Source organism: Athene cunicularia (genome assembly GCF_003259725.1).
Source record: "Athene cunicularia isolate RWA chromosome 9 unlocalized genomic scaffold, athCun1 chr9_part1, whole genome shotgun sequence".
NCBI classification, from domain to species: Eukaryota; Metazoa; Chordata; class Aves; order Strigiformes; family Strigidae; genus Athene; species Athene cunicularia.
The window spans coordinates 10,268,768-10,292,541 of NW_020799110.1; the positions used below are offsets into that span (position 1 = coordinate 10,268,768).

General features: G+C 40.1%; 2 protein-coding genes across 2 annotated transcripts; both read right to left on the reverse strand.

The window, feature by feature from the left end:
- On the reverse strand, window positions 1-9,776 carry FETUB (fetuin B). The gene is given in 10 exon segments (XM_026855245.1): window positions 1-371; window positions 374-416; window positions 885-946; window positions 949-973; window positions 1,883-1,996; window positions 2,916-3,082; window positions 3,623-3,710; window positions 5,096-5,203; window positions 9,557-9,632; window positions 9,634-9,776. Coding segments are annotated over 10 exon segments (1,197 nt in total).
- Window positions 9,777-15,284: 5,508 nt separating this feature from the next.
- On the reverse strand, window positions 15,285-22,058 carry AHSG (alpha 2-HS glycoprotein). The gene is made up of 7 exons (XM_026855116.1): window positions 21,855-22,058; window positions 20,340-20,450; window positions 19,014-19,098; window positions 17,961-18,124; window positions 17,554-17,667; window positions 16,712-16,792; window positions 15,285-15,870 (listed from the first exon to the last, which is right to left on the reverse strand). The coding sequence occupies exons 1-7, from the start codon at window positions 22,056-22,058 to the stop codon at window positions 15,592-15,594; spliced, it is 1,038 nt and encodes a 345-aa protein (XP_026710917.1). The 3' UTR covers window positions 15,285-15,591.
- Between the last annotated feature and the right edge of the window lie 1,716 nt (window positions 22,059-23,774).

Sequence of the window (23,774 nt, forward strand, 5' to 3'; positions counted from 1 at the left end):
CTACACTTTGGTAGGCTTTTTAGGTAGCAAAGGCTGAAGGATAGAATTTATCACCTTCGCTTCCCCTGGGCATGATTCTGATAGAGAAAATTCTTCAGGAAAAGGGAGAATAACCAGTCCAGCAACTGGTTTGGTCAAGTCTTGTTTGTCTACTGAGTCTACTCTGTCAAAACTGGGCGCAGATCCTGCAGTCTCAGGTGGAACTGGCTTTCGATCTTTATGTTCATTCTAACTTTCTGTTAGGTTTTGGAAAGAGATGTCCTCAGTTGAAGGGGCTAGAATTTTAACTGAGCCCACTGGTTTTTCTAGGTGTGGGGAGAAAGGATCAGTTTCTGAAGGGAAAGTTTGTTGATGATTCTGGCTGGGTTTCCAGATGTCTGGATAGCTTGCAGTTTCCTCTCTTCAGTGGCAGGATCCTAAATAACAGACAGTAAGCATTACCTATATTGAAGCTATTCCAAATTCTTTCAGATATGAAGGTCACCTTTCACACTAAGGATCTGCTGCAACTCCAGCTGCAAAAAATAGCTGCAGAATAGAAGCTCAAAGGATAGACAGATGTAACTACTTCTTATGCCAGTGGAGGTTGGTGCATGAAAGTTGAGTAACTACGCAGTTATTGCTCTTTGTATTCCTTTTGTTATTTACAATTTCTTTATAGAACATTCTGAGCACATTCTGTATGATTGACTCTATACTTATTCTATTGCCTTTTTATCCACCTAGCACAAGAGAGATTTATTCCTGATTTGGCCTTATCACTTTCTTGAAGCCCATATCTTTGTGAATAAGAAGAGTTAAAAATGGCTGGGCTTTCAAGAGTTCAATTCTTGTTTTGTAAAGGACTATTACTCTTGCAATATTAAGATTAGATTAACAAATACCTGCAGACTGTAGATTTCACAGGATATTGTGACAAATCGTTCATGTTCCAAGTGACTGTTACTACAGAGCTTTTGCAGAGATCTATCTGCTGGAAGAAGAAAATGCAAGCATTTTTTTCACATTGTAGCACTGATACTTAGCTCCTATCTTGTCAAATAAGTGATTATGAAAGGCTGAATAGTTATAGCTTCTACACGTATTTGTAGGGATAAGCAGCTTGGGCAAACTTTTATTTTGGGATTGACAAGCTCACAAAGACAGGCCGCATTTTGAAAAAAGGCTTTATGTTTGCAAAGGAGGGTTAGGTAACATGATAGTAAAACTAAGCTGGCTACTTAAGGCCCAGCTATAACAGCACACTTAAGCGCTGCTGCAGCAGAATATATCCATGCAGGCAAGTTTATAATAGAACATAATACCATTTTTCAGGCAAAACCAATTTCATACCATACTAGTGAAAGAAACTGTGAAAAAATGTTGTTTCTAATAGTTGTGTTTTTACTGGGCTGTAGGTAACATGGCTTGGAGCTCAGTTCAGATGAGGCTTGAATTCTTACCTCTTGGCAGCATGCCCATTTAGACTTTCAGTTTCTCTTATAATTTTTTCTGGAGTTCATAAATGTTTTCCTTAGCTGATCTGATTGTAGTACTTTATGCATTGTTTGTGATTTATCGTCTGTGTCTGTTTACTCGGAAGAAATCCTTAAGAATGATTCAGTTTTGTAAGGCAATGGCTACCCCGCCTTTTTCTGGATGGTGTTTTTTTCTGTTTTCTTTATTCATGGTCTTCTAGGTAAGAACTCAGAACTTTTACTGAAATGTATTCTCTATTCTAAAGCAGTTTGTACAGATGAAAGACAGTATTGAGCTATAACCCATAAAAAGACACCTGTGGGCTTTGATCCTTGTCTGCTAAGAACCAAAGGGATAGGCTAAGTATTCACTAAGGAATTATAGTATATGAAAAATAAGTGTTTATACAAGGAAAAATACTTACAGCTAGTTCTGATGGGAGTGGCTTGCACTTGGAGATGTCAGCAATTGTGTCAGTTTTGGAGCATGATGTCTGCCGAGTTAAAAACTCTACAAAATATGCAGGACCAATGACCCACTGTTAATGAGAGACCAGTGGCAATTAGACCTCGTGCCATCTGTCAGGAAGAAGGAAGAATCCTACAGACCTTGAAAGAGATGTAACACTTCTGCTAACTGTGGAAGAGCAGGTTATGCTTGGGACATTACTGTTAGTTGTATTACAGGAGAATGATTTGTTGCTTTATTGCCTGGTTGCTTTTTACTAATATATGCACAATTTTAGTAACTCCTGGATTAGCTGTAGCTGAAATGAGTTTGGGTTTTGTAATAAGTTAGCATCCACATAGAACTACATATCCAAAGACCCTCTTCAATGTCTTGTGGATAATATCTGGCTGCTTTAATGAACAGGATCACTTTTTCTATTTCTGAAATGCAAATACCTCAAGGGTTGGAAAATGGGAGCGATTAAATACTATATTGTACTATCTAATAGTTTGAGACAAAGAGTGAAAACCACCTTGTTATCTATACATAATGAATTTTAGATAGACTGGATATTACTGTGGTAAACAAATGGAATCTACCCAGGATATCATTAACTCTGAAAATTAGTTTTCAGCCATGTTTAAACTCATTCAGTGAGTTATAGGTATGTGTTGGAAGAGATGACTGTTCTTTATTTAATACTTTCTACTAGGGAGTCACTAATTCATGGTGGTGGCAGAAGACAGAGCTCACAGTGAAGCTTTCTTAAACTTTGCAAATCTGTGTCTTGAGTTTTACATAAAGCCCTTCTTTTTGCAGTAAATGGAGTCAAAGTCTTGGATCAATGCAGATGCTCATTTCCTGGGAGAATTCTGCAAAGAAGTATTCTCTGTACTAAACAGATACAAATTGTAAAGGATCTGTAAGACATAACAAATCATATAAAGTAAAACAAGTGGATGCATACTCCTTGAGGGCTAAAGCAAGTCAGATGAGCTTTGGCTTACCTGCATTGAAGTTCTTGTGACACTGAAGTCAGAAAAAGAATGAATTTGTTCACTATCTTCATTGAACTTGGCAAGGCTTTGAACAGCAGCCTCCAAATATTTGGGCTCGGTTGGACAGTCATCAGCTGGGCAGTCAGGACATACTGTCCAAATACATCTGTGTGGAACTTTTTATTCAAACAAAACAATGTCATTAGAGAAAGCATAACCATCAGAGCATGTTGATAGTGTAGGTCACTGTAAATGCATCTATGCCCCAACTGTATCCACTTGTCCTGCAGTCCCCCAGAATAACAATATGTGGCTTGATTCACTTAATGATTTTGAATCTTTATGAATTTACAGACCCATAAAAATGTTAGAGTGGAGGCAAAGACACTGCAGAAAAAAGCTTAGCCTACTGACAGTGGCCTTGCTGTTCTCACTTGCCTTTCAGAAACCCATAAAAATGCTTTTTGGACCAGAGGGTAAGAGCCCATGTAGAGGCTATGCTGGGTTTACCAGAGATGAAAACAATTATTACTGCACGGCTTTGAGCTGCAGCACTGCACTGGCCTTATGATCACTGACTTGAGAAAATTAGGGCAGCTGAAAGGTAATGAAGATGCTGTGGTGCCGTAATTACAATTAAAGTTTAAAGTAATGCTATATGGTAAAGAGTGTTTTTCTAGTCTCATTTAAAGTAAGTGTGTTAAATAAAGACATACCTGGTTGTAAAATGCACTCATAAGTATTTAGATGAGCAATATTTCTTGCCTGATTAATGTAGATAATTGCTTTGCATTGACCGTAAACCTAAACAATATAAACATTTAGAAACAATTAATATTGCACGCTTTGCACTGATCATCTAGTACCTAGTGAGTGGGTGGTTCATTTTCCCCTTGCAATCATGAAATTCTTTGCAAGAAAAAAAAAGTTGTATTAATAATCAAATGACAATGAAGCACATTTCTAAGCATCTCCTTTAAAGGTCAGATCTTCCCCAGTGTAATTGTGAGCTATCCAGGTGCAGTGCTTGACTGCAGGAAGCCCTACACAAGGCCACTCTTCTGGCAGCTAAGGAGTGCCCAAGTGTCACAGAGTGCTTTCCCTGGCCAGGCTTCCCACACTAGAACCCAGAGAGCTCAGCTCAGTGTCTGGATCCAGTCGTTGATCTTCCACCTTACTCCTTCTCCCTGTGTCCATAGTAAGGAACAGGAGTGGTAGGAAAGACCCTAAACCAGTTTAGTGGCACAGTAAGATCACCCTTGCACACAAAGAAACTCTTACTTTATGGCAGAAAAAAATACTGGCCTATTACTATCCATGATGTTTTTATCCATATGCCTTTATGTTTAAAAGTTCAATGTATATTCTCTGAGTGCTTCTTAAATATTGCCACCTTTATGGTCAAGGCTTCTAGCACACACATTTCTTGATTTCACAGAAGCCATTGTTCACAGAATAAACCTTATTTCACAGAAGCCATATTGACCAGATATTCTTTGCACCCTTTTCCTGCTGAAAGCACTGTAAGCAGATTTATTTTTTTTTACAGTTTTTCATTTAAAAATGAAAACTGACCTAAGAAGCAGTCCAGGACAATTTAATAATAATTTCTTTTCTTTTCATGTGAAACTTCTTTCTTATCATTCTTCATTTTACAAGTTTTTTTCACTCGTTCAGAATCGTTTTGGTCACCTGTAGCAACAGTCTTAGATCACTTTCTGTCTTTGCAGCTTCTCTTGCTGAGCTTTCTTTTTTTCTCCTCTTTCAGTACAATTTTTGCAAAGTTGTCAGAATAAAAGTGGAATTAAACTAAACCAAAATTCGCATGTTATATAAAAGTGAGTTTCTTTTATTCCCTTCTTGACAGACTGTCTTTAAAATAAACTCTTAGAGGGTTGCTATAAAAAGTAAACCTTTTATCCTAAATAGTGTCCTAGCATGACTATTTAGTTATGTCTGCTTATTAGTTTTGGTTAAAAACGTTCTTTTAATTTTCATTTTTAAAAATAAATCTTACCAGTCTATAAACTGACTCAAGTACAGAGGAAAACTGTGGGCCTTATAAAATGGGGTTTAATTTATTCTAACCTCTTCAGCCTACTGAAAGCATGTGTAGGGATTTTGCTGTGATCAGTAGTACCTGAGTAGCTCATTATATCTAAGATTAAATAAGAAAATAAAATTCTTACAACTGTATGAGCAAATCTGACTCTACAGTTCTTCCACAGCTTTTTGCTGAGTACATGGCATTCAGTATCTACTACATCCAAGATGAGATAGAAAACAGAACCAGTGATCTGCAAATAAAAAAAGAAAGGCTCATACCCCAGTTTTGTATAGAACAAAGTAGGGACACATAAAAGGGAGAGATGGAGAAACACAAAACACATGGGTGGGACACACAGATACTGTGAAAAATGAACACCCTATGGGACAAATTCTTGATGGTGGCAAAGTGTGTGAGATTTGGGCCCTGTTAGAACAGGCTTGGTCATGCATCCAGCCAGCTTTAATTAAAGAACAGCCTTTTAGAGTCAGTTTTATCCTTCTGGTTCTGGCATGAACCAGAACCCGAGAATAAGGACTAAACATGGTGATGTTTTCGCTGTCAACTGCATTTTATGATTAGATTTGAAAGGTAGGTTCTTTTGGCTTCATTAAGAACGAGACGATAAATACCACAAATAATTAGAAACTGCTAACATGGAACATTCCCAGTAGGCTTTAGAAACAGAAATATTTTATTTCTTAAGAGTAGTGTCTTCTTCAAACATGGATGCTTTGCACTTGCTGTAGAGAGGCAATGACTGTGTTGATGCAGACAACTTAAATATTCTCTCAGATATCAGAAAGTGATATGAGAGAACTTGCCTATCTACATGAATGTCTCTGACTCAAACTCTGAATCTAGTGCTTGAGTTCTGAGCCTGTGCTTAAGTCCAGAAACTTTTGTTCAGCTGACTGTAGCACAGGAGCACAAAGAGTTAGGGCTCAACTTTCGGGCAAACATATTTCCATGAGAGAGGGACAGGGAAAGACTAAAAGAACAGCTCCATATAGCTAGTGATTACATCATGTAGTACAGAAAGATGAGCTGCTGCATGGTGCAGCTCCTTGTTCTCCTTCCACTGTAGATACAGGTAAGCACCTTTCCAGGATATTTATCAAGGATACAGTTTAATAAGATCGTATTTTATTTTCTGTAGTGGAAAGCTGAGAAGAGATCTGCTGTCATTTATACATCCTAATGAATTTAGATGTGAGTGTTAACTGTATGTTTAGGCTGAGGTTATGTCTTTGCTGAAGAGGAAGAAAAAGACAAAACTGCATGAGAGCAGTATTCATTCATTCCTAGTTGATTTCACTGGTATATGGAGCAAATGCTTTATGGGGCAAGAGTCTTGTAAGAGTCTGGGACCAGTATCTGTACAGTTTTGGCTTCAGTTTTGATTTCTGTTTAACAGCAACTAAAGACCAGTCAATAGCGCATCTGAAGGCTGGACTACTCCTGGCTTTTTTTTTTTATATTACTTGGAAGTAGTACTTTCTTATACTACTAAGAAATATCTGTTCTTGAGTTCTGAGGAGACCAAGTGATGCAAACTATTCTAGTCACACAGTATAGAGACCTCGAGAAAGAGGCTGGGGTAGTGATTCTATGTGAGCTCTACCATATATACTTGTAATATTAAACCCTTTAAATATAAAAGAGCAAAATAAATAGAAAATAAATAGAAAGAATGAGTAAATTGTTTTGTTACCTTTGTCTCTAAGTTATATTCTTACATATGCAATGTATCATGGTTTATACCATTTTTTATATTTTCATATCCTCTTTTTTCCCTAAGTGTTCAAAGAAGTAATCTGGCAGTGCCTTGCGCTGAGCTCTCAAGGTTTATCTATACTAATCCTGAGGTTTAATTATAAGTGTAATTTTGAAGGCTGTGAAAAGATCAAAAGCTATTTTGACAAAGAGTGAAGCTGAGGTGCAGCAGTGTGGCAGTATCCCCACACCTGGCTGCATAGATCCTTCTGTGGAAGGAACTAATAGAAATCTGTTTATGTACCAGGTACCTAAATACCATGATGACAGGTCTCCTTAATATGGTAGGTAATACAGGTTACATCAGTAAACAGAAACTGGGACTGGCCAAAGAGTAATTGCCATTTCACAAAACTGTGTTTTTTGGGTAGTGCAGCATGTGGTACAGCCTTGTAACTTCAAATATATCTAACTTGCTGAAGAAGTAATAGCCAAGAAAAATGTGTATCTTTAAAGTGTTCCAAAGTTGGGACTGGTGACTTGAGCTTTCAAGTTGATTGTTTGGGTATTCTGGAGGCAAAAGCACACACATATCTCATTAAAGAAATGTTCTTATAATCAAATGTGTTTGATGGTAGATGGCTTTACTCAGCTGAATCATGAAGTCTGATTGTAAAGCTCGGTGATCTTGGAAATACTAAATGCAACCAGGGTGGACCCAACTGTATTTCCTGTTGCCTGTAGCTCTAATGTGTAATATCAGGTCTCATACATGGATGAGGTTATTATAAAATCTACACATCTTTTTGTCTACCTGATTCTGCATGTAACATCCTCCGTTGGGGAAAGGATAATTTGGGGTTTATTCAGAGCTCAGCAGATCTCTGAAGGTTTCATCATCATTATTTTAATTTTCATTAAAAGATCGTTATGAAAAGGCCTTTTTGACATCTGCTTAGTATTGAAAAAAACCTTTTTTCTGCATTGTCAAAAAGATCCCTTCCTCAGTGCTGCTGATGCTGGGATTGATGCTGCAATGCAGGCTGGGGAGCCTGGGGGACAGAAGAGATGCAGCAGCAGCACAGCATTGCCTTTGTAGCAGGGTGACCTGTGCAAGGGAAAGAAATTAAATATTTTGGTATGTTTTGTAATTTTGGTTAAGTGCCTGTCAGTGAAGTTAATCACGAGCATCTCGTATGAGAGAAAGGCTCTGTCCTACTTGCATGTAAGTTAATAGCAGATGGCTCATTAGTTTCAATTAGAGCAAAACTGAACCACAGGTTGCTTAAGGGCAGGTTTGAATTTGAAGTAACTTTGAAAATGTTTTTATCCTGAGTGTTGGCTAAAAAAATGAGAGGAAGGACCACTGACTGATACAAAAACCAACTCTTGATTTTTTTGAGGTGAATAGAAGGTTGCATAGGATTGTTACTGTCCATGAATATCCCTGGTGTAGCTGACTGCTCCTTATGTATTCAGTCCCAGCAGCAGCAAAAATGTGACAAAGGACTTAGGTTGTCTAGTTTGTTGTTACAGTGTCTTGAAACACCTTATTAACAGGATAAGTGTATTAGATGCAAAATATAAGAATAAAAGTAAATTAAACCCCCAAATGACAAATGCCCTAAGGCAATAAGTTGAGTCTCTAGGGAATTAAGTGACAGATCAAACCACAAACAAGGACCAGAATTCTTCTGTGTTGAGATATACTTGGCACAGGAGAAGGGGGAAGCAGGGAGATGAATGAAGTGTTTTTCAGCATGTCTGCACCCACCATGCTGCACTCTAGGGTGGTCACAGGCATCCTCTAACTACTGTCAGTAGGAAATAGCCTCAGGATGGGGGGCTAAGTACCTAACTCCATGACTAGTGATGTGGCTTCTGGGCCAGCTCAGAGTCATCCTATGTGGAAAAAATTCTCAAGGGACCTGATCCAGTTGCTTAGTGGGCACATTCTGACACCTGAGCAAAGCAATATAGAGAACATAGTGCAAAACACAGCACAGTCTGCATCTTTAGTTGTGAGATCTCAGATTGCTGGAGACCAGAGCGTGACTGCAGAAACTATGTCCTTGTGAGAGCAGCAGGAAGTAGTGTCATATCCTTGCCAGTTCAGATCTTTAAACATCTAGCAATAAGCCTGATTTTTTTTTAAGGGTTTGGAAATTAGCCTTTCAGGTAAGATTATGGGAAGTGAGCAAGCATGGCAGGGAGTGTTAGTAGCATGTTTCCACAGTGCCGTGTGTGCTGTGGGCCTTGTGCACTCATTTCAAGTTGTTCCTGGCCAGTGCCAGTAGATTCAGCTATTGTAACACAAAATAATAATGAAGCACACAGAGAGAAATAAGATACTTGAGGATATGAGAGTTATATTCCATAGGTATTTCCAGTATAATTTTTGCACTTGAACTGGTTTCAGATTTCTGCTGGAGAATGAGTCATCATTTAGAGGTCTGTGAAGGAATTCCCTGGTCCCAAGCTGGATGTGTTTACACCTGTTAGTGCTTACACCTTTTGTGCAAAATGCACGATGACTTAATAGCCTTTGCACTCCAACTGCTCAAGGCAGTGGGAGGAAGGTGTAAAATGAAATTAAATCAGAGTAGTGGTGTTTCATACCAAATTTGAATTGATGCCTGGAGCTATTCCAGGGGCAGGCAGCAGAGAATCGTGACTGAGATTTGCTCTCTAATTGCCCACAGTGGTGATGAAACTGTTTCTAGTCATCTGTGCATAAAGTTGACATGGCCTCTGGAGTCCTGTGATTGTAACTTTACATTTGTCTTTTGAAATATTTCTTAGTTCAAAGAGATATTGCTAAGAAATAGTGACAGACACAGGGCTCTTGGAGTGGGAGAAATAGATACAGAACAAGCAGGTAGCTTACCCGAGGATGTTTTCAGACACTGAAAATTTGGTAGAGACTAAGTATGTAGCCCTCTTTTTGGTCAACACTGCTCTGGCAGAGCCAGATCTGCAGCCTCTTCCACTGCAGTGTCATCACAGGTGAGGGGAAGCAGTGCAGTTGATGCATTTCTGGCAGGAGGAGAGGCACCACCAAAGTAAAGCGCCTGTATGCCAAAGAGCCTTGGAACACGTAAACCCATCCTGCTTAGAAAACCAGTGCAGCAGATGAGAAGGGTGAGTCAGTAAGGAGGGACTGATCTGTGTGAGATAGCAGGCTTTTGTAATGGAGCTGTGTCTCTTTATAAACTTGTGTCCCCTTTCTATTACTTATTGACCATCACCTTTAAATCCACAGCTGCAACAGCAAACACTAAGTCAATGATTACAAGTTTTTACAAAAGTGTTGTCACTCCCTCTGAGACCAGAGAGCACTTTCTCCTGTCTTCATATCTTCGATTCAGACTTCACTTGGGCAGATCATGTAACTTTGACCTCATCGCAAAGGACAAGAATATATGCACAAAGCTGCTTTTTTAAGAAACAAGAATTGCTTAAATAAACCTGTATGCAGCACAGGTCTGGCTCCAGCCCTTTTCTGTCAGTGGTCCAGTTCTCCCAGATAAGACAATGAGAAAGGTCTCAGTAGTTTTAATGGGAACTGGATAAGGGCCACAAGGTCAACTGATTTTACACTGTGAATTTGTTAAATGCTAACTTTAAGCAAATACACCGAGTCTCTGTTATGCACAGTCAGTTTGGTTGGGATAGGAAGCTTAGTTTGGATTAATTCTTTGAGTATTTCTACTCAGTTGAATACCTACAGATGAATGTTAACCCTTAGCCCAGGCAAAGCCAGCAAAATACAGTCCATGTCCAGACAAGAAGTCTGTGGATAAATGGCCTGCTCAAGGCATTAAATACTCTTAGATAACGTAATAACAAGGGAATGTAAAGAATTAATGGTTTCATCAGTGTGTCTGCTTTTAAGTAGAAATTTCCATTGTGTTTATTTGCGACTTAACATTCACTGTAATTGAATATAGTGGCATAGATGTGGTAAGTTTTGTTCTCACCCCAAAGACTTCACTTCTGTTGGTGGGATGGTGCAAAATAAGCTGTTGTAAGATACTGGAGGAAATAGTCAATAAGCGAACCAAGGCTATTAAAATAGTCTTAGAGTACTGAAGGCTGCATTTCAGGATTTGTTCCCTCTCGATGCCTTGACTCCAGCCCACTCATCTTTTGTTGCCTAAAACTCTCAATTTATTTACACCTATCGGGTATTTGACCCCCTGGCTCTGACTTCCCTGAGCCTTGAACATTTCTTATTTCATCCCATCTTCCCCCAACCTCTGTCTTTCTTCTCACTGCCATATTGTGCGAAGTACTCCATGAACTTGCCATCATTACATGTTGCTTCTGACGCCAAAGAGCAAGTCTTGTTTCCTTTTATCGCCTCCCATCTTAACTTTTTGTCTGCACCTGGTTTCAGGCCCTGCCTGGCAATGCCTAGCTTTATATTCCTGTGGGTTTAGAGGCAGGTACAGTTGCACAGGCACTCCACTGCTAATTGTAACATGCTGCTGCGTTTTTATTGCCTGAGAACCAAACTTACTGATGAAATACGAACCATCTGAAATTATATACTGAGAGAGGAGGGGAGGGGAGAGGAAGGTGACCGGTAAGAAAGTTACAGACCTGGGGCTGATTACACTTGTCTTGGTGCCAAAGGTCTGAAGGGGAGGATATAGCAAAAAGAACTTTTTTAAGAAGAGAGAGCATATAACATAAACTGGAGGGTGAACTGCCTTTGTTTGATTTCTTGTAGCCAGTGCCTTCCTCCTTGTGTCACCTCTTGCTCTTTTTTTCCTTGTAAATTATTCTTTTTGTACTCTGAATCAAGGAAAATGTACATCCAGTTATTTCTTTGCCAGTTCACATCACCTTGCATAGCTTTCCTGATTTAGTCCAGACTTCTCTGTGAACTGCAGCTACTTATCCCCTAATTGTCTCTTGGCTGGATGATTTAGGACCTTAGTTTTCTATCTTGTTTGGTGTTACTGTTTCTCTTATATTATATGGTCAGAATTGGCTCAAGGAAAAGAGTCCCACCTGCTTAATCTTTAGCTCCTTGGCTTCTTTAGCCACTGCCACAGCTTAACCCAATTTAGATTGCAGGAAGCCCCAGGAGAATCATAAGCTTGTGGCTATAGGCCCGAGGAACAAAGAAAATTGGTCCAGCAATGTCACTATTTTAATTATTTTAGCACTACTCAGTGCTTTGCTTTCATTCCTTTTCAGCACTAATAAATAATACAATCCTGATGTGACTGGAGACTGTGACTCTGGGGGGGAAGCTGTTCACTGACTCAGCTGCTCCGCCCCTAATATCACAGAGCACACATTAAGCTGTGCAGGTTTATTTGTACCTTTGACTTATCCCTTCACTGCTGAATTTGGACGTTGATTTGCCAGTTAAGAGACTGCACGGTGGTCACTATTGATTCTCAAGTGATTTGCCGAGTACAAATGAAAAAGGGTCATGAAGAATTCTGCCTGGAGAAACTTCAGTTTGAAATGACAGTGGTGTGCCTTGTGGCTAACCTGTCAGGAGCTCCATGTTGAAGACAGGGTGGAATAGCTGTACAAATAGCTGGTATCTTGAACATCTGAGAAGTGACAACCGCCATTACTTGGGGAGGATCCCAGTGAAAGTAATTGGTTTTCTACTAAGGGGCAATTCTGCAGTATTTCACCTTGAAGCATACCAGAAACTGGCCGTCATTTACTGTCATGGGATTCTCTATGATCACAGCTGTCTGCTGAATGACACCAAGTACCTTTAGGTTTGAGGGTTGCCGCTGTATTGAGTGAGGAAGAAGTGCAAGTGAAGGACACTCTATTTAATACTACTGTAAAGTTGGGGGGGTTTGAAATTTTATCTCATTTTTTTAATGGTGGCATAAAGAATCCTAGGTCTGTAGCCCAGCAATTCTCAAAGCATGTTCCTCTGGAAGACAGCAGAACCTGCCCCAGGGAACGTCCATACAAAACCGGCGGGATTATACATACAGCCAGGAAGACCTCCAACAGCACTGGGGCTGAAACTCTTCTAAAAAGACATTGGTTGGTGGCAGAGGTGGAAAACTCAGGTAGCAGACAGAAGGGGCACATGGCTGCTAGGCTGAGCCACCTCATGTGTTGCCAGCTGCTTTGCAAAGTCAGGGTGAGAGATAATGTATGGACTGTATCCTGGAGGGAAGAGATACAAGGGATGAATGTTGAGAAGCACTGCTGTAGCCATAGTACAGGAACAGCAGAAGCAGCAATGCAGACTCGCTCATATTGTTCCTTGTGCCTGGGGATGCTTCCCCTGTGGCTAAAGGATAATAACTCATTTTCTTTATCCTTACAGTACATGGCATTTCTATGGAGATGGGTGCCAGTTAGTACTGGCTGTGTTGGTGCCTCTTATAATGGGGAATTGTTATATCCCTGACTCTGTTCTTTGTACTCTTCCTCTCTCTGGAGAGAAAAAAAATTTCTCTGTTGAAGTAGTTGACCTCAAAACATGGACACAGCTGGGAAATCTGAGCATGTCCAGCCAAAGCAGCACATGAAGTACATATGCTTTAGCAAAACAGGGTTTGAAAAAGCTGAAAAACAATGTCAGCCAGTGATGCAGACCTGACAAAACTATTCATACTGCATTTCAGGGAAGGAGGCATTTGTATTTTATGCGTTGCCATTTTGTCGCTCTAATTGCCCAGAGAATCTACAACTAAATACTGAATCTGGGGGGAGACAAAGTGACTGCTTCAAAGCAGTCGTAGAAAATATATCCTTAAGAGGGCAAAATGTGTCCTTAAGAGGGCAAGTGGTAAGGAGGAAGAAGATGAGGTGCAGCTACAAACTGAAACACACGGAGCAATTCTGTCGTCTTTTTTTTTTTTTTTTCCTCCTTGTTTTAGGAACCAATGCAGTAGTTACGCCAGGTGTAGGAGAACATCTGTGAAGTCTGGAGGCTGTAGATGTTCTTCTACATATCCTTGATTTGTGTGATTGGAAAAGGCAACAAGAAAATGCAGCATTTCTGGAGTTCAGAGATGCCCATGGGCAGGGATCCCTTCTATAGATACACTGTTTCTGCCATCAGATAGAGGATTTTCTAAGCCTGGTAAACAGTTTCTTCTATAACTTAGTGCCCACTTCATTATGTACAAGACAATTTGTATGGTTTAGTTCAGGTAATTCCTCATTTTAAAAATACAAAATCTAGCAAAATTAATTGCTCCAGGCAAGTTAAAAACTCAGTCTTATGTATCTGTTGTTATAGAAATGCAATCAGAATAGCAGCCGTTTCATTAAATCCTTTACTGTGTCTCGTGCAGTAAGGATGGGAGGACCACCTACCTTACCACTTCAAGAAATTTCTGCAGCCTAGTACTAGCACTTTTTGAATGAATGGCTGCATGCAGGACATACTGGAGTCACTGCTTTACAGAGAAGCAAAAAGCCACTGAGCAATTGACTGATAGTAGCTTGTACAATTGCCTGCAACACCTTTCCTGCAAGAACTCAGCCTATTTTTGAAACATGAGAGCTGCTGCCTTCAGGTAGAGAGCATGTTGGCAGTATGTTGCCATCACATTAGACTATGGTTTATAGACTCTGGGCTGATTTCTCTTTTTATTTCCCTTCCACACACCCAGTTGAAGCAAGTGCCTGTGGCTTTTCCCTTCCCCATTGACACAGCAGAGCAGAACCTTTCTGTATAGCAACCTGTTGCACTGTCACCAAGAAAAAATGTTAGTTGTGTTGCTTACTGAGTACTGGAAGGTTGTAACTAAGAGAACAGGGTAGGTTATTTGAAACAGTTCAGAAATTACAAGTGTTCTGCAGCTTTTGCTGCCTGCATGATAATTATCTTATAGCAAGTGCTGTTCCTGGTTAAAGATTCATGGCTGTCTTTGAGACTGCTCCCCCGGGCCTGCAGAATTTCAGTCTGGCTGGCAGTAAAGATCCTTCTGGCCCCTGTCCCTTATTAATTCTCTACCTAGAATAGATTTTGCCTCTAACATGTGTCAGAAATTCAGGGAAGATTTGACTGCTAGGAAAATAGTAAATTGCCATCACTGTCTCTGTCCTATTATATGAGACACATGTCTGTAGTATATTTTTATTTCCTTGAATTGGTATTCCCTCATATGCACGCAGGCCATACAGTACCCTGTGATCATATTGCACCTGTGTATCTGCTGGAAGATGGAGAATAGACATGTGTTTGGCTTTCAGCCTGTGCAGCAATGAACGTGTTCTGGTTCTTTGTTCTTTTCATAGACACGGATGCTCTTATACCATGTCCGAAAGCATCAAGATACTTCTGGTGGATATTAAAAGTAGGTACATGCTAGGAAACGCTACAGGTGGAAGGGAAAAAGACATTTTTTCCTGCCACTTCTTCAATGTTATTGGTGTGTGATCAAAAGAAAGGACTGACCTGATTTTCCGCAGTGCTCAGCACCCACACATCCCACTGAAGCTGATGAGAAGTGCAGGAACTTGCTGTTTTTGAAATCAAGCCCAGAATATGACTCATAATGCCGTGAAGGAGATACTTGACAACGAAGTGAAAATATATACAGATAGAAGGTACTAAAGCATTTATGTTGAACATTTTATTGTGAAGTGACCTTTCGGGTGGTGTTTCTATCACAAAGCTACAACTGTTGTATAGGTCTTACAACAGTTTCATTGAAACAATATTTTCTGTATTTTAACTAGAGCATCCCTGTATGTAGAGAAAACAGCTGCTATATGTTGTAATCACCTATATTTTGAAGCAGGCCTTTGCAAGATCCTGGCCACAGCTCTGCTCTCTGGAGGGTAAAACTCATTTGGGCTCACAGTCAAGCATTATCACCTATTTGCACTTTTATCTTGTGGTCTGTATGTTGATCCTGCTGCTACACACTGATCCTTTAGTTAGCTGTATTGCCATGTCTGTAACACAGCCTATATTTTGAAATAGCGAATCCTTCCGGGGCATGGAGGAGGAGGGGGCACAAAGCCAACCGGGCGAGGTACTTTGTCATGCTGAGCAACCTCTGCAACTGCTCTCTTTGCTACAGATTTTGCTGAGAGCATGGAAGTAGGAAATTCTGAAGAGCTGGATTCAGATGCAACAGGGTTATTGTGGGAAAGCCTGAGATTATGGTTTATGAAGCCTTGTCCAACACTGGGCACCAGTCCTGCTGATGTATCTTGACCGGGATGAGAGTAGGTAACTCCAGGCTGGAAAAGAAAAACAGTTTGCATTTTTGTTCAGTGATTTGGGGCTTACAGTATACAGGTCATTGATATCTTACTAGGTTCCCTGCTCCTAACTACATATAGGCCTCCAACCCAGGTACAAAATGTTCCTGACCATCACAGAAGTTTGATTTGCATTTGAACACATACACAGGAGCCCAGGAACACATTTTTAATATCCAGTGGATCATTATCACCAAATTCTATGGGAACTTTCAGGGCCACCTATGCACCTGGTGAAAGATTCAAGACCAGCCATCTTATTCTTTCTTTCATACACCTCCTAGACAGCTAGCTTTGGTCTGTAGGATGTATTCAACCACCACCTAGCCCTTCTCAGACCAAATGGAAGCTAACATACCTGGAGAGCACTCAGGTCCAGTGCATATGTTTCCCTTCTCTTGGTATAGCAGTGCAAGTCAGACTCCCTGAATTCAGTCATGTCTAAGGACTACTAGCAAAAAAACCTGCCTGATTTCATCTCCCACAGTGGCTCAGTTATGGTTTACATCTACCTGCCCCATCACTCTAGCTGAGCAGAGTTGGGTCCCTTTGCTCTACCAGACATGTGAAGCTCCCGGGTGGTCAGGAGGACAAACTCTGTCAAGCATGGATGGCAGAGGTGACACAATTCCTGGCACAGAAATCCACAGGATAAGCAGGAGCTACTTTACCTTGTTTTTAAGATACAAAGTTAAACTCAAGTCATCACAGATAGCTAATGCAGTCTACAGTGAAAGAGGTAAACTAAGGGTGATTGCTTCTAAACAGTACTAGTGGGTTAGAATACTCTGGAAAGGAAGGGAATATCTGGAGTTGGTACCTGATGTCCATAGAGCTGGCAGTCCACCTTGAGGTCCTGTAAGGGGCGTGTTACCATTGTTGCTGTGCAGAAACCAAAATTCTGTCAAAGCAGAACATAGCCAAGAGAAAAAGTTAATTTCAGTACATTGAGAAATATCTACATCTCCCTCATGTTTTATCTGAGGAGTAAAGTGCTTGCTTTTTAGTCTTGGACTAAAAGCCAAGCTGTTTAAATGCATAACCAGCAAATAAGTGAAATTATTGTGTTCTTCGAGAGTAAGATCCTTTTTATATCTGGGTATGAGGGAGGGAAAGAATACATAGGAATCTAGGTGAAAGGTTCCCACCCGTTATAACTGCCTAGGACTCAATTTCATCAGAAAAAGAAGAATTTTAGCATGATAAAGTATACTGTATAATTCACAACAGCCTGTCTATGAAAATAAAGCACACTGGCAGCATTTAAATTGTAGGAACATAAAAGCCTGCCCTTTTGTTATGTGTTTGTGTATTGTCCAGTACAAAGAGCCTGATTTTCACAGGAACTGATGTTAAGAAGAGTAAACAATGATAAATATTCTGTTGATTAAAAGTATTTTGTGCCACGGACACTTTGGTCCTCAAGCCTTTTTGAAATACATTGAAATATGTCAGGATTGAGTCCAAATACCTCAGAGAGAAGAGAAAGGCGTGATACAGCTTTAGGAATTATATATTGGAAAGTGTATCATGATGGCATACATCTCTTGTACTTCTGTCCTCACAAAGGTCTGTTCCTTCACAAGTGTGAGTGCATCACAGCATGCTGCTTTTTCTACCTCTATGCTGGGGAGATCAGGGCTGATGTGCTGGCATACTTACTGACTGATCGTCAGGCAGCAGTTGACAAGCTTCCACATTATCTTTAGCTTCTTCTGCTGAGCAGTTCGTGGCAGCCACAGCAAACTCAACAGAGACAGTATGTGTTGGGTGATACTGATAAAACAGAAAAATTGTTTAACTGACTTTGCACTGTGAAGCTGCAGAGCTGCTGAGAAAAGATAAAAGGTAAATGTTGTGGCTTCTAGTTCTGCATTTCCCACTGAAGTGAAAGGGAATCCTGTGGCTAAAATGACACAAAATGCTTGGGAAATTAAGCACAATTCAGTGGGGCAAATTAGAGCAAGCTAAATCTGTTTGCAAACAAAACTAACTAGCACTGCACAATTACCAGAGAAGAAATATTCTGTGTAGATGGAAGGCTAGACATTCATTGTTCTAGCAGTTACCTGTGTTCTGGCTCTTCCGATCTCAAGGAGTCTGAGGTAAGCATCAGTGGTTTTGCTGTTGTGGTCATTGAGCGCAGCTGTAACGGTTGCTAATACGTCGGTGTTATTCAGACTTTCCAGCAGGGGACAGTCAGGGCAGAGTCGGTGAATATCTTCACTTGAGTCTGCAGGAGGACCCAAACAGATTATATTACAATCAGATCGTAGGTTGTTTTGAAAGGCATTATAGACCTATTCAGTCCCACAAAACACTGTGTCATGGTCTGTCCCAAGTTACGGCGGAAGGAATTTTTGCAGTGCAGACTACAGATGGCAGTATTTTACACCACTTTTGACATTCACATCTTCCTGCAAGAGAAAGTGCTGTGGACTTCCATAGGGTATTTTGAATGTTCTTACTTAGGTTTTAATCAGTTCTCTTTCTGGCAAACTATCGATGACACCAGTGAAAAGATGTCTCAGCTCACACAAGGAATGGTAAAAAATGAAAATATTTTTATTTATTGAAATTGTGTTTGTGTGCGTTGTTTCATTCATTCACCAGTTTTGAAAGTAGTACTGAAGACATCTCATACAGAGCAAAGAGATCTCATACAGAGCATGCAGAATAGAGATTCTGCTTTCTCATGGCAATATTGAAAATGCTGTGTTTAGTAAATAAGATGCATCTGGTAAATGGACTCTAAAGATCAACAAGCTCTAGCAGATTCAGACCAATAAGGAATCAAGTTCTTGAGGCCAAACTCCTGAGTGAAAAGCCTCAATATCAGCAATCTCTAGGTCAAATCTGGGATTTGCTCCCCAGATACTCATAATATCTTAATTGTCATAGTGAAGAGAAGCAAAGAGAGAGGGCTGGGTTTGTAGGTGAATGAAATCAGAAAATGGGAAGAAATTTCTTTCAAAACAGGTGGGTTTAGAAACTCCGTTAACTGTTATCCTTTACACCATATTTATACACAGCATTTTAGAATCAGAGCTGTAGTGAACTGTAACCACTGCTATAATCATACTCCAGCCTCTAGGTTCAAACCTAAAGAACAAAGTCTTTACCTGCATGTGAGTGGCATTTACTAGCAAGTACAGATAACTTTCCATCCAGCTTCTGCAACTTGACATCACAGTCACCCTCAACTGCCTAGAGAGAGAAAAATCAAAGGGTTACATCGTTCAGATAAAGAGGAATTTCTGAAAAGGGCGACTATTTCTAAACTCAAAAGAACAGATCCTGGCTGAGTGTTCCTGGCAAAATCAGTCTGATTGCACAGGCGCTGCTAGGCGTGTCCTGGTGTCTGTGATTTTGTAAAAGGCAGACTAGAGCTGCAAAATTTGGATCCAAATCTGGATCTCAAAAGTATCAGAAGTGCCAGAGTAGATTATGGACATTTGGTTCGGGTTCCTCTCTCATAAAGAGCAAAGAATACGAATACTTATGAATTAAGACCTTCTGCAGAGCTGTTTGGTAATATTCTCTCTAATCTCAGCTGGTCAGTGGCCATGGTAACAGCAGAGTGTGCTGCCTTGTGTGAGCTGGTTCACATGCAACATGATCCAGCAGGGGAGGAGATGTCAAAGGCAGAGCTGGAGTCACTGGGAAGAGGGAACAGTTAGAGTTACCTCCCCCAAGATGGAAAATGGGAGCTGAGCCCTGGTGAATACAGGGGTGGATCATGATTCAAATTCAGTCATGAGCTCTGTGAATTGGGCCCCGTTCTAGAAACAGCAGGCTTAAATTGTCAACTGCTCATTCTGCTTTCTGCTTAGAAACCAGAGCTGCCTGTGCTCAGACAACACTTCCACTGCTTTGCTTAGGAAAGCTTTTCACTGTTGGCTCACACTTGCATAAGACCAAAATATTTGAGGCCAGTAAATTCCAGCCGAGCATTACTTTGAAGGCAGAGCCCTCTCTGAAGGGAACAGCTCTTATGCAGTCTTGACTAGGACTAGGTGACTAGACTTGATGGAATTTCACTAGGCAACACCCCACATGTAGCCCAGGGAAAGTTGTGTTTGCACAGATTCACAACCTGCCCTGTCTACAGTTTGCAACAAGGCCATGACATCTGGGCTGACCATGGAGGACTGAATCTGGAGCCCCTAAACAAGGCCCCATGGCGTTCATGAACTGTGTGTGGGATGTTGTGCTGACAGAGACCTGTGCTCTTCGCATAACAGGACATGAAAGAAATCCAGGAGCGAAATCCTTCATGACATGAAGGCAATGAAATCAAAAAGGAGGTTACAAGTGATTGGGTGGTTGTAGACTGTTCCAGTGATGTAACATTTCCTTAGAAATCTAACTGATGATAGCCTGGCCTCTAGCATCAACACACTGAATATTCACCTTTGGACAGAGCTAGTAGTGGTTTAGGTACTCACATGTTCTGTGAAGCTCCTTACTGTGCAATTTGCAAGAGGTGTAGGGCTGAGAATGTGGCACTTGGTCTCTAATAAGTCAAGTTCAAGAAATATTATGTCATTATTCAGCCCCTGGAAGAAAACAAAAAAAACCCTAAACAACAGAAATTGTAATAATTACTTCATAAAACATCACCAGATTTCTTCCCTGGGGCTGCACTGCACTGTTGCTGACTGTCATTGGATAGCTCCAGGTATACACTAGAGTAACTGAATATGTCCTTACTATTTAACTTCATAAAAAACAGGACCCAGTTTTTCAGCTGGAATAAGTCAAAATAGTCACATCGATTTTTTCCAGCTAAGAACTGGCCCATAAATTTTGAAAAGTCCAGCCTGTATGTAGTGGGTCAGTTCTCTTAAGTTAACCTGATTTTATTTTGTTGGGTAGTTTTAAAAAATCAATAGCTGTCTTTGTTGATGAAAAAACTTTGTGTTTCTATAACCAGATACCAAATAAGCACTGGTGCACATGGCCTGTCCCATTTAGTCCATTGGAATTACACTGAATTGCATGAGCTAAGTTCCAGCCCCAATACTCACGTTGTTTATGGACTACAGGATATTTTATGGTTGTTCTTGAACCTTTGCAACTATAACATAAGGTGTGAATGAAAGGACAGAAGTGAGGTTCCCTAGCTCTGACTCTGAGGTCTGAGTCATGGGTGATTCCATTTAAACCAATGAAGTTATTTTAGTGTAAAAGCATTAAATATGAGCAAAGCAGTGTCACCAGTGTTTTTGTGTAGGTAACTGTGGGCACACTTCTAATCTCATTAATGTCCGTTTTAGTCTCTTGTAAATGACTTTGCTATCCTCTCATAACAAGTAGAAAACAGCCAAGGAGTTTCATTCTTGTTAATATTTGGGATCATTTTCAATGTTTTGAGAGAATCAAAGGTGCTGAATGGGTGCATACATTGTATTCATGACTACTTCTACAGCCTTTCTAGATGCCTACAATGATGTCAGTAGATCTTAGTGAAAATGAGACTACAAGCTGCAGTTAATTCAATTCAGCTTCATTGTCAGCTCAATGGGATATTAGGTAAAATTAATGCCTACTACAAAATCACTAATAGCATGGAGTTATGATAGGTATGCATTTAGCCAATAAATAATTACCTGCATCATGAAGATTATCCTCACAGTTTTTCTCCAGATTAGCTACTGGGCTCATGAATTAGCACTTTGAATGATCTGCCTTAGCAAGCACATTGCATTTGTAAACTGAGCCCTTTCCAGCATCGTACAAAAATATCTGAACATTTCTCTCTCACCCTCTGTTCTGCAATTTGAGAGATACATTCCAGTGACCTGGATTCTCAGCTGCTATCAGGTGGCATTGCCCCATTTAAATCAACAGAGCCATGCTGATTTACCCCATGTGAGGATACAGCCCTTGGCAAGGCTTGTTGGTCGTTTCCAAGCATCTCCAGGTTAACATAGTGCTCTGCCTGCAAGCTCCTCACTTACCTGGGGTAGCACGCGGATATTCTCAATTCTGTTTAAGGCAAACTTGTATCCGTGATGACTGTGGCCATTAATATAACTCACGGCTACTTCAGCTGCTGCTTCGGATTCTGGGTCATCACAGCCCAAGGGAGCAGGGGGAGCTGCTGGTACAGCTTTGTGAATTGGAAGCTGAACAAGCAGTATTAAAGCTACTAGTGCCTTCATGGCACCTGAAGAAAACCAATCCCTTTCAGAAATAAAGATCTAAGAATACTGTTCAGATGGTAGCTAGGTAGCTAGAACTGGGCTCTCATTTATATAGTACATACCACAGACTTTTCATGAGCGCATGTCTGATATTTGTCCCCGTACAAAGAGGCATTGCAAACAACAGAAGAGAAAAGTAAATGTTAGGACATCAAACTGGCTGATTAATATTGGCCAAAGTAAATTTTATCAGGTAGGATATTGCAAAGTCTGCTAAAGCAGCTAAAGAAGAAAGCGTCAGCAAAAAAGAAACACAATTTTTAGATGCTCTTTTACCAACCAAATACAGTACATGCAAGAGGAATGTGATCCTCCTGTTAAATCTGTAGAGATGCTAACATTAATTAAGCTTTCTTGTAAACAGGACACATTCTGTTAGGGCCCAAATCTCACCAGACACCAGTCTAAATTGTGAGATCAGTGGCAGGATAAATTAGAAAATTGAATTTGAAACAGTGCTAAGGATCACATTCAACAGTAAATGTAATTGTATTGCTACTGAATTCATTTGGAATAGGAAATGAGACATAGTTTCTAAATCTTTTGCATCAGCTCATTTTTTCTCTGAATAATCTGAATACTTCCAGTAGTTTCTGGAATTTTACTTTGCAAAGCAGGCGTCTTGTAGAAATTTTTCTGGAATATGTTGTACAGATTTGAAGGAATTGGCAGAAGATCCTAAAGGGCACATAAGTGTTATAAGTAGAATGCAGATGAAAATTAGTTGCTTAAATGCTCAGGAGTGCTGGACCCCAGCTTGTATATATATCCACAGTGTATGTGATTACGAAACAGTGACTGGATAGCAAAAATGTTCTATGGAGCAGAATATAGTTTCTATGATGTGTTCAGCATTAAAAATCTTTAATTTAAGCCAAGATGACTTTAGCTAGATAGACGTTAGCTAGATAGGCTCTGGCTCAACCAGTAGAAAAGTTTTTCCTTCAGGAATTTTAGAGTAGGTTTCTATGATCCATTTTATGGTGGTGATCAGGTTGCAGAATAGTAAAGTTCCCTTCTGACTTTAAAATATCTGAATTTCTGTTGTCATTTTCAAGGACTTCAAGAATTAGCTGCAGACTTGAGATGAATAGGGGGACTTCAGTATATTTAGAAGTTTTCACTTTAGGCAAGTATTCCTCAGCTTGCACAATAGTGTGAGTGAGGCTAAAAGGTTTGTGGAAGTAGCAGTCTTGAGTCATGCCTCTCTAGAATCTGTAAATACAGAAAACAGCATAAATAGAAATGGACAGATTAAGCGATGAAGCAGGAGAATGGGAAGAGACAAAAAAAGATGGAATTATTTCTTTCAGCTGTGTGGGATGAGGTGAATTTTGTATAGTAGGATCTGCATATTGAAGAGATTCCTGGGGAAAAGAAAGGCTCCTCCTCTCGCAGTAAAAAATTGTTCTGAGCATGATTTGTTTCTTCCTCTTGCTTGAAGCGGGTGTTGTTTGGCATTCGTTGTGTTGTGTGGATGATCATTTGCATTCTTTGGTCTGGAACACTTAAAGGATGAAGGTTTGGTGTCCCAAAAACACACTTGGAGTATTTCTTGTGGGTTATCTTTTGAATCATAGCAAATTTATTTAGAAAGATTGTATTTTACTCTTTGCTTTTAACCCACAGTTCTGTTTCTAATCTGTGAATCTTGTAATTCCCTTTTTCCTTTTC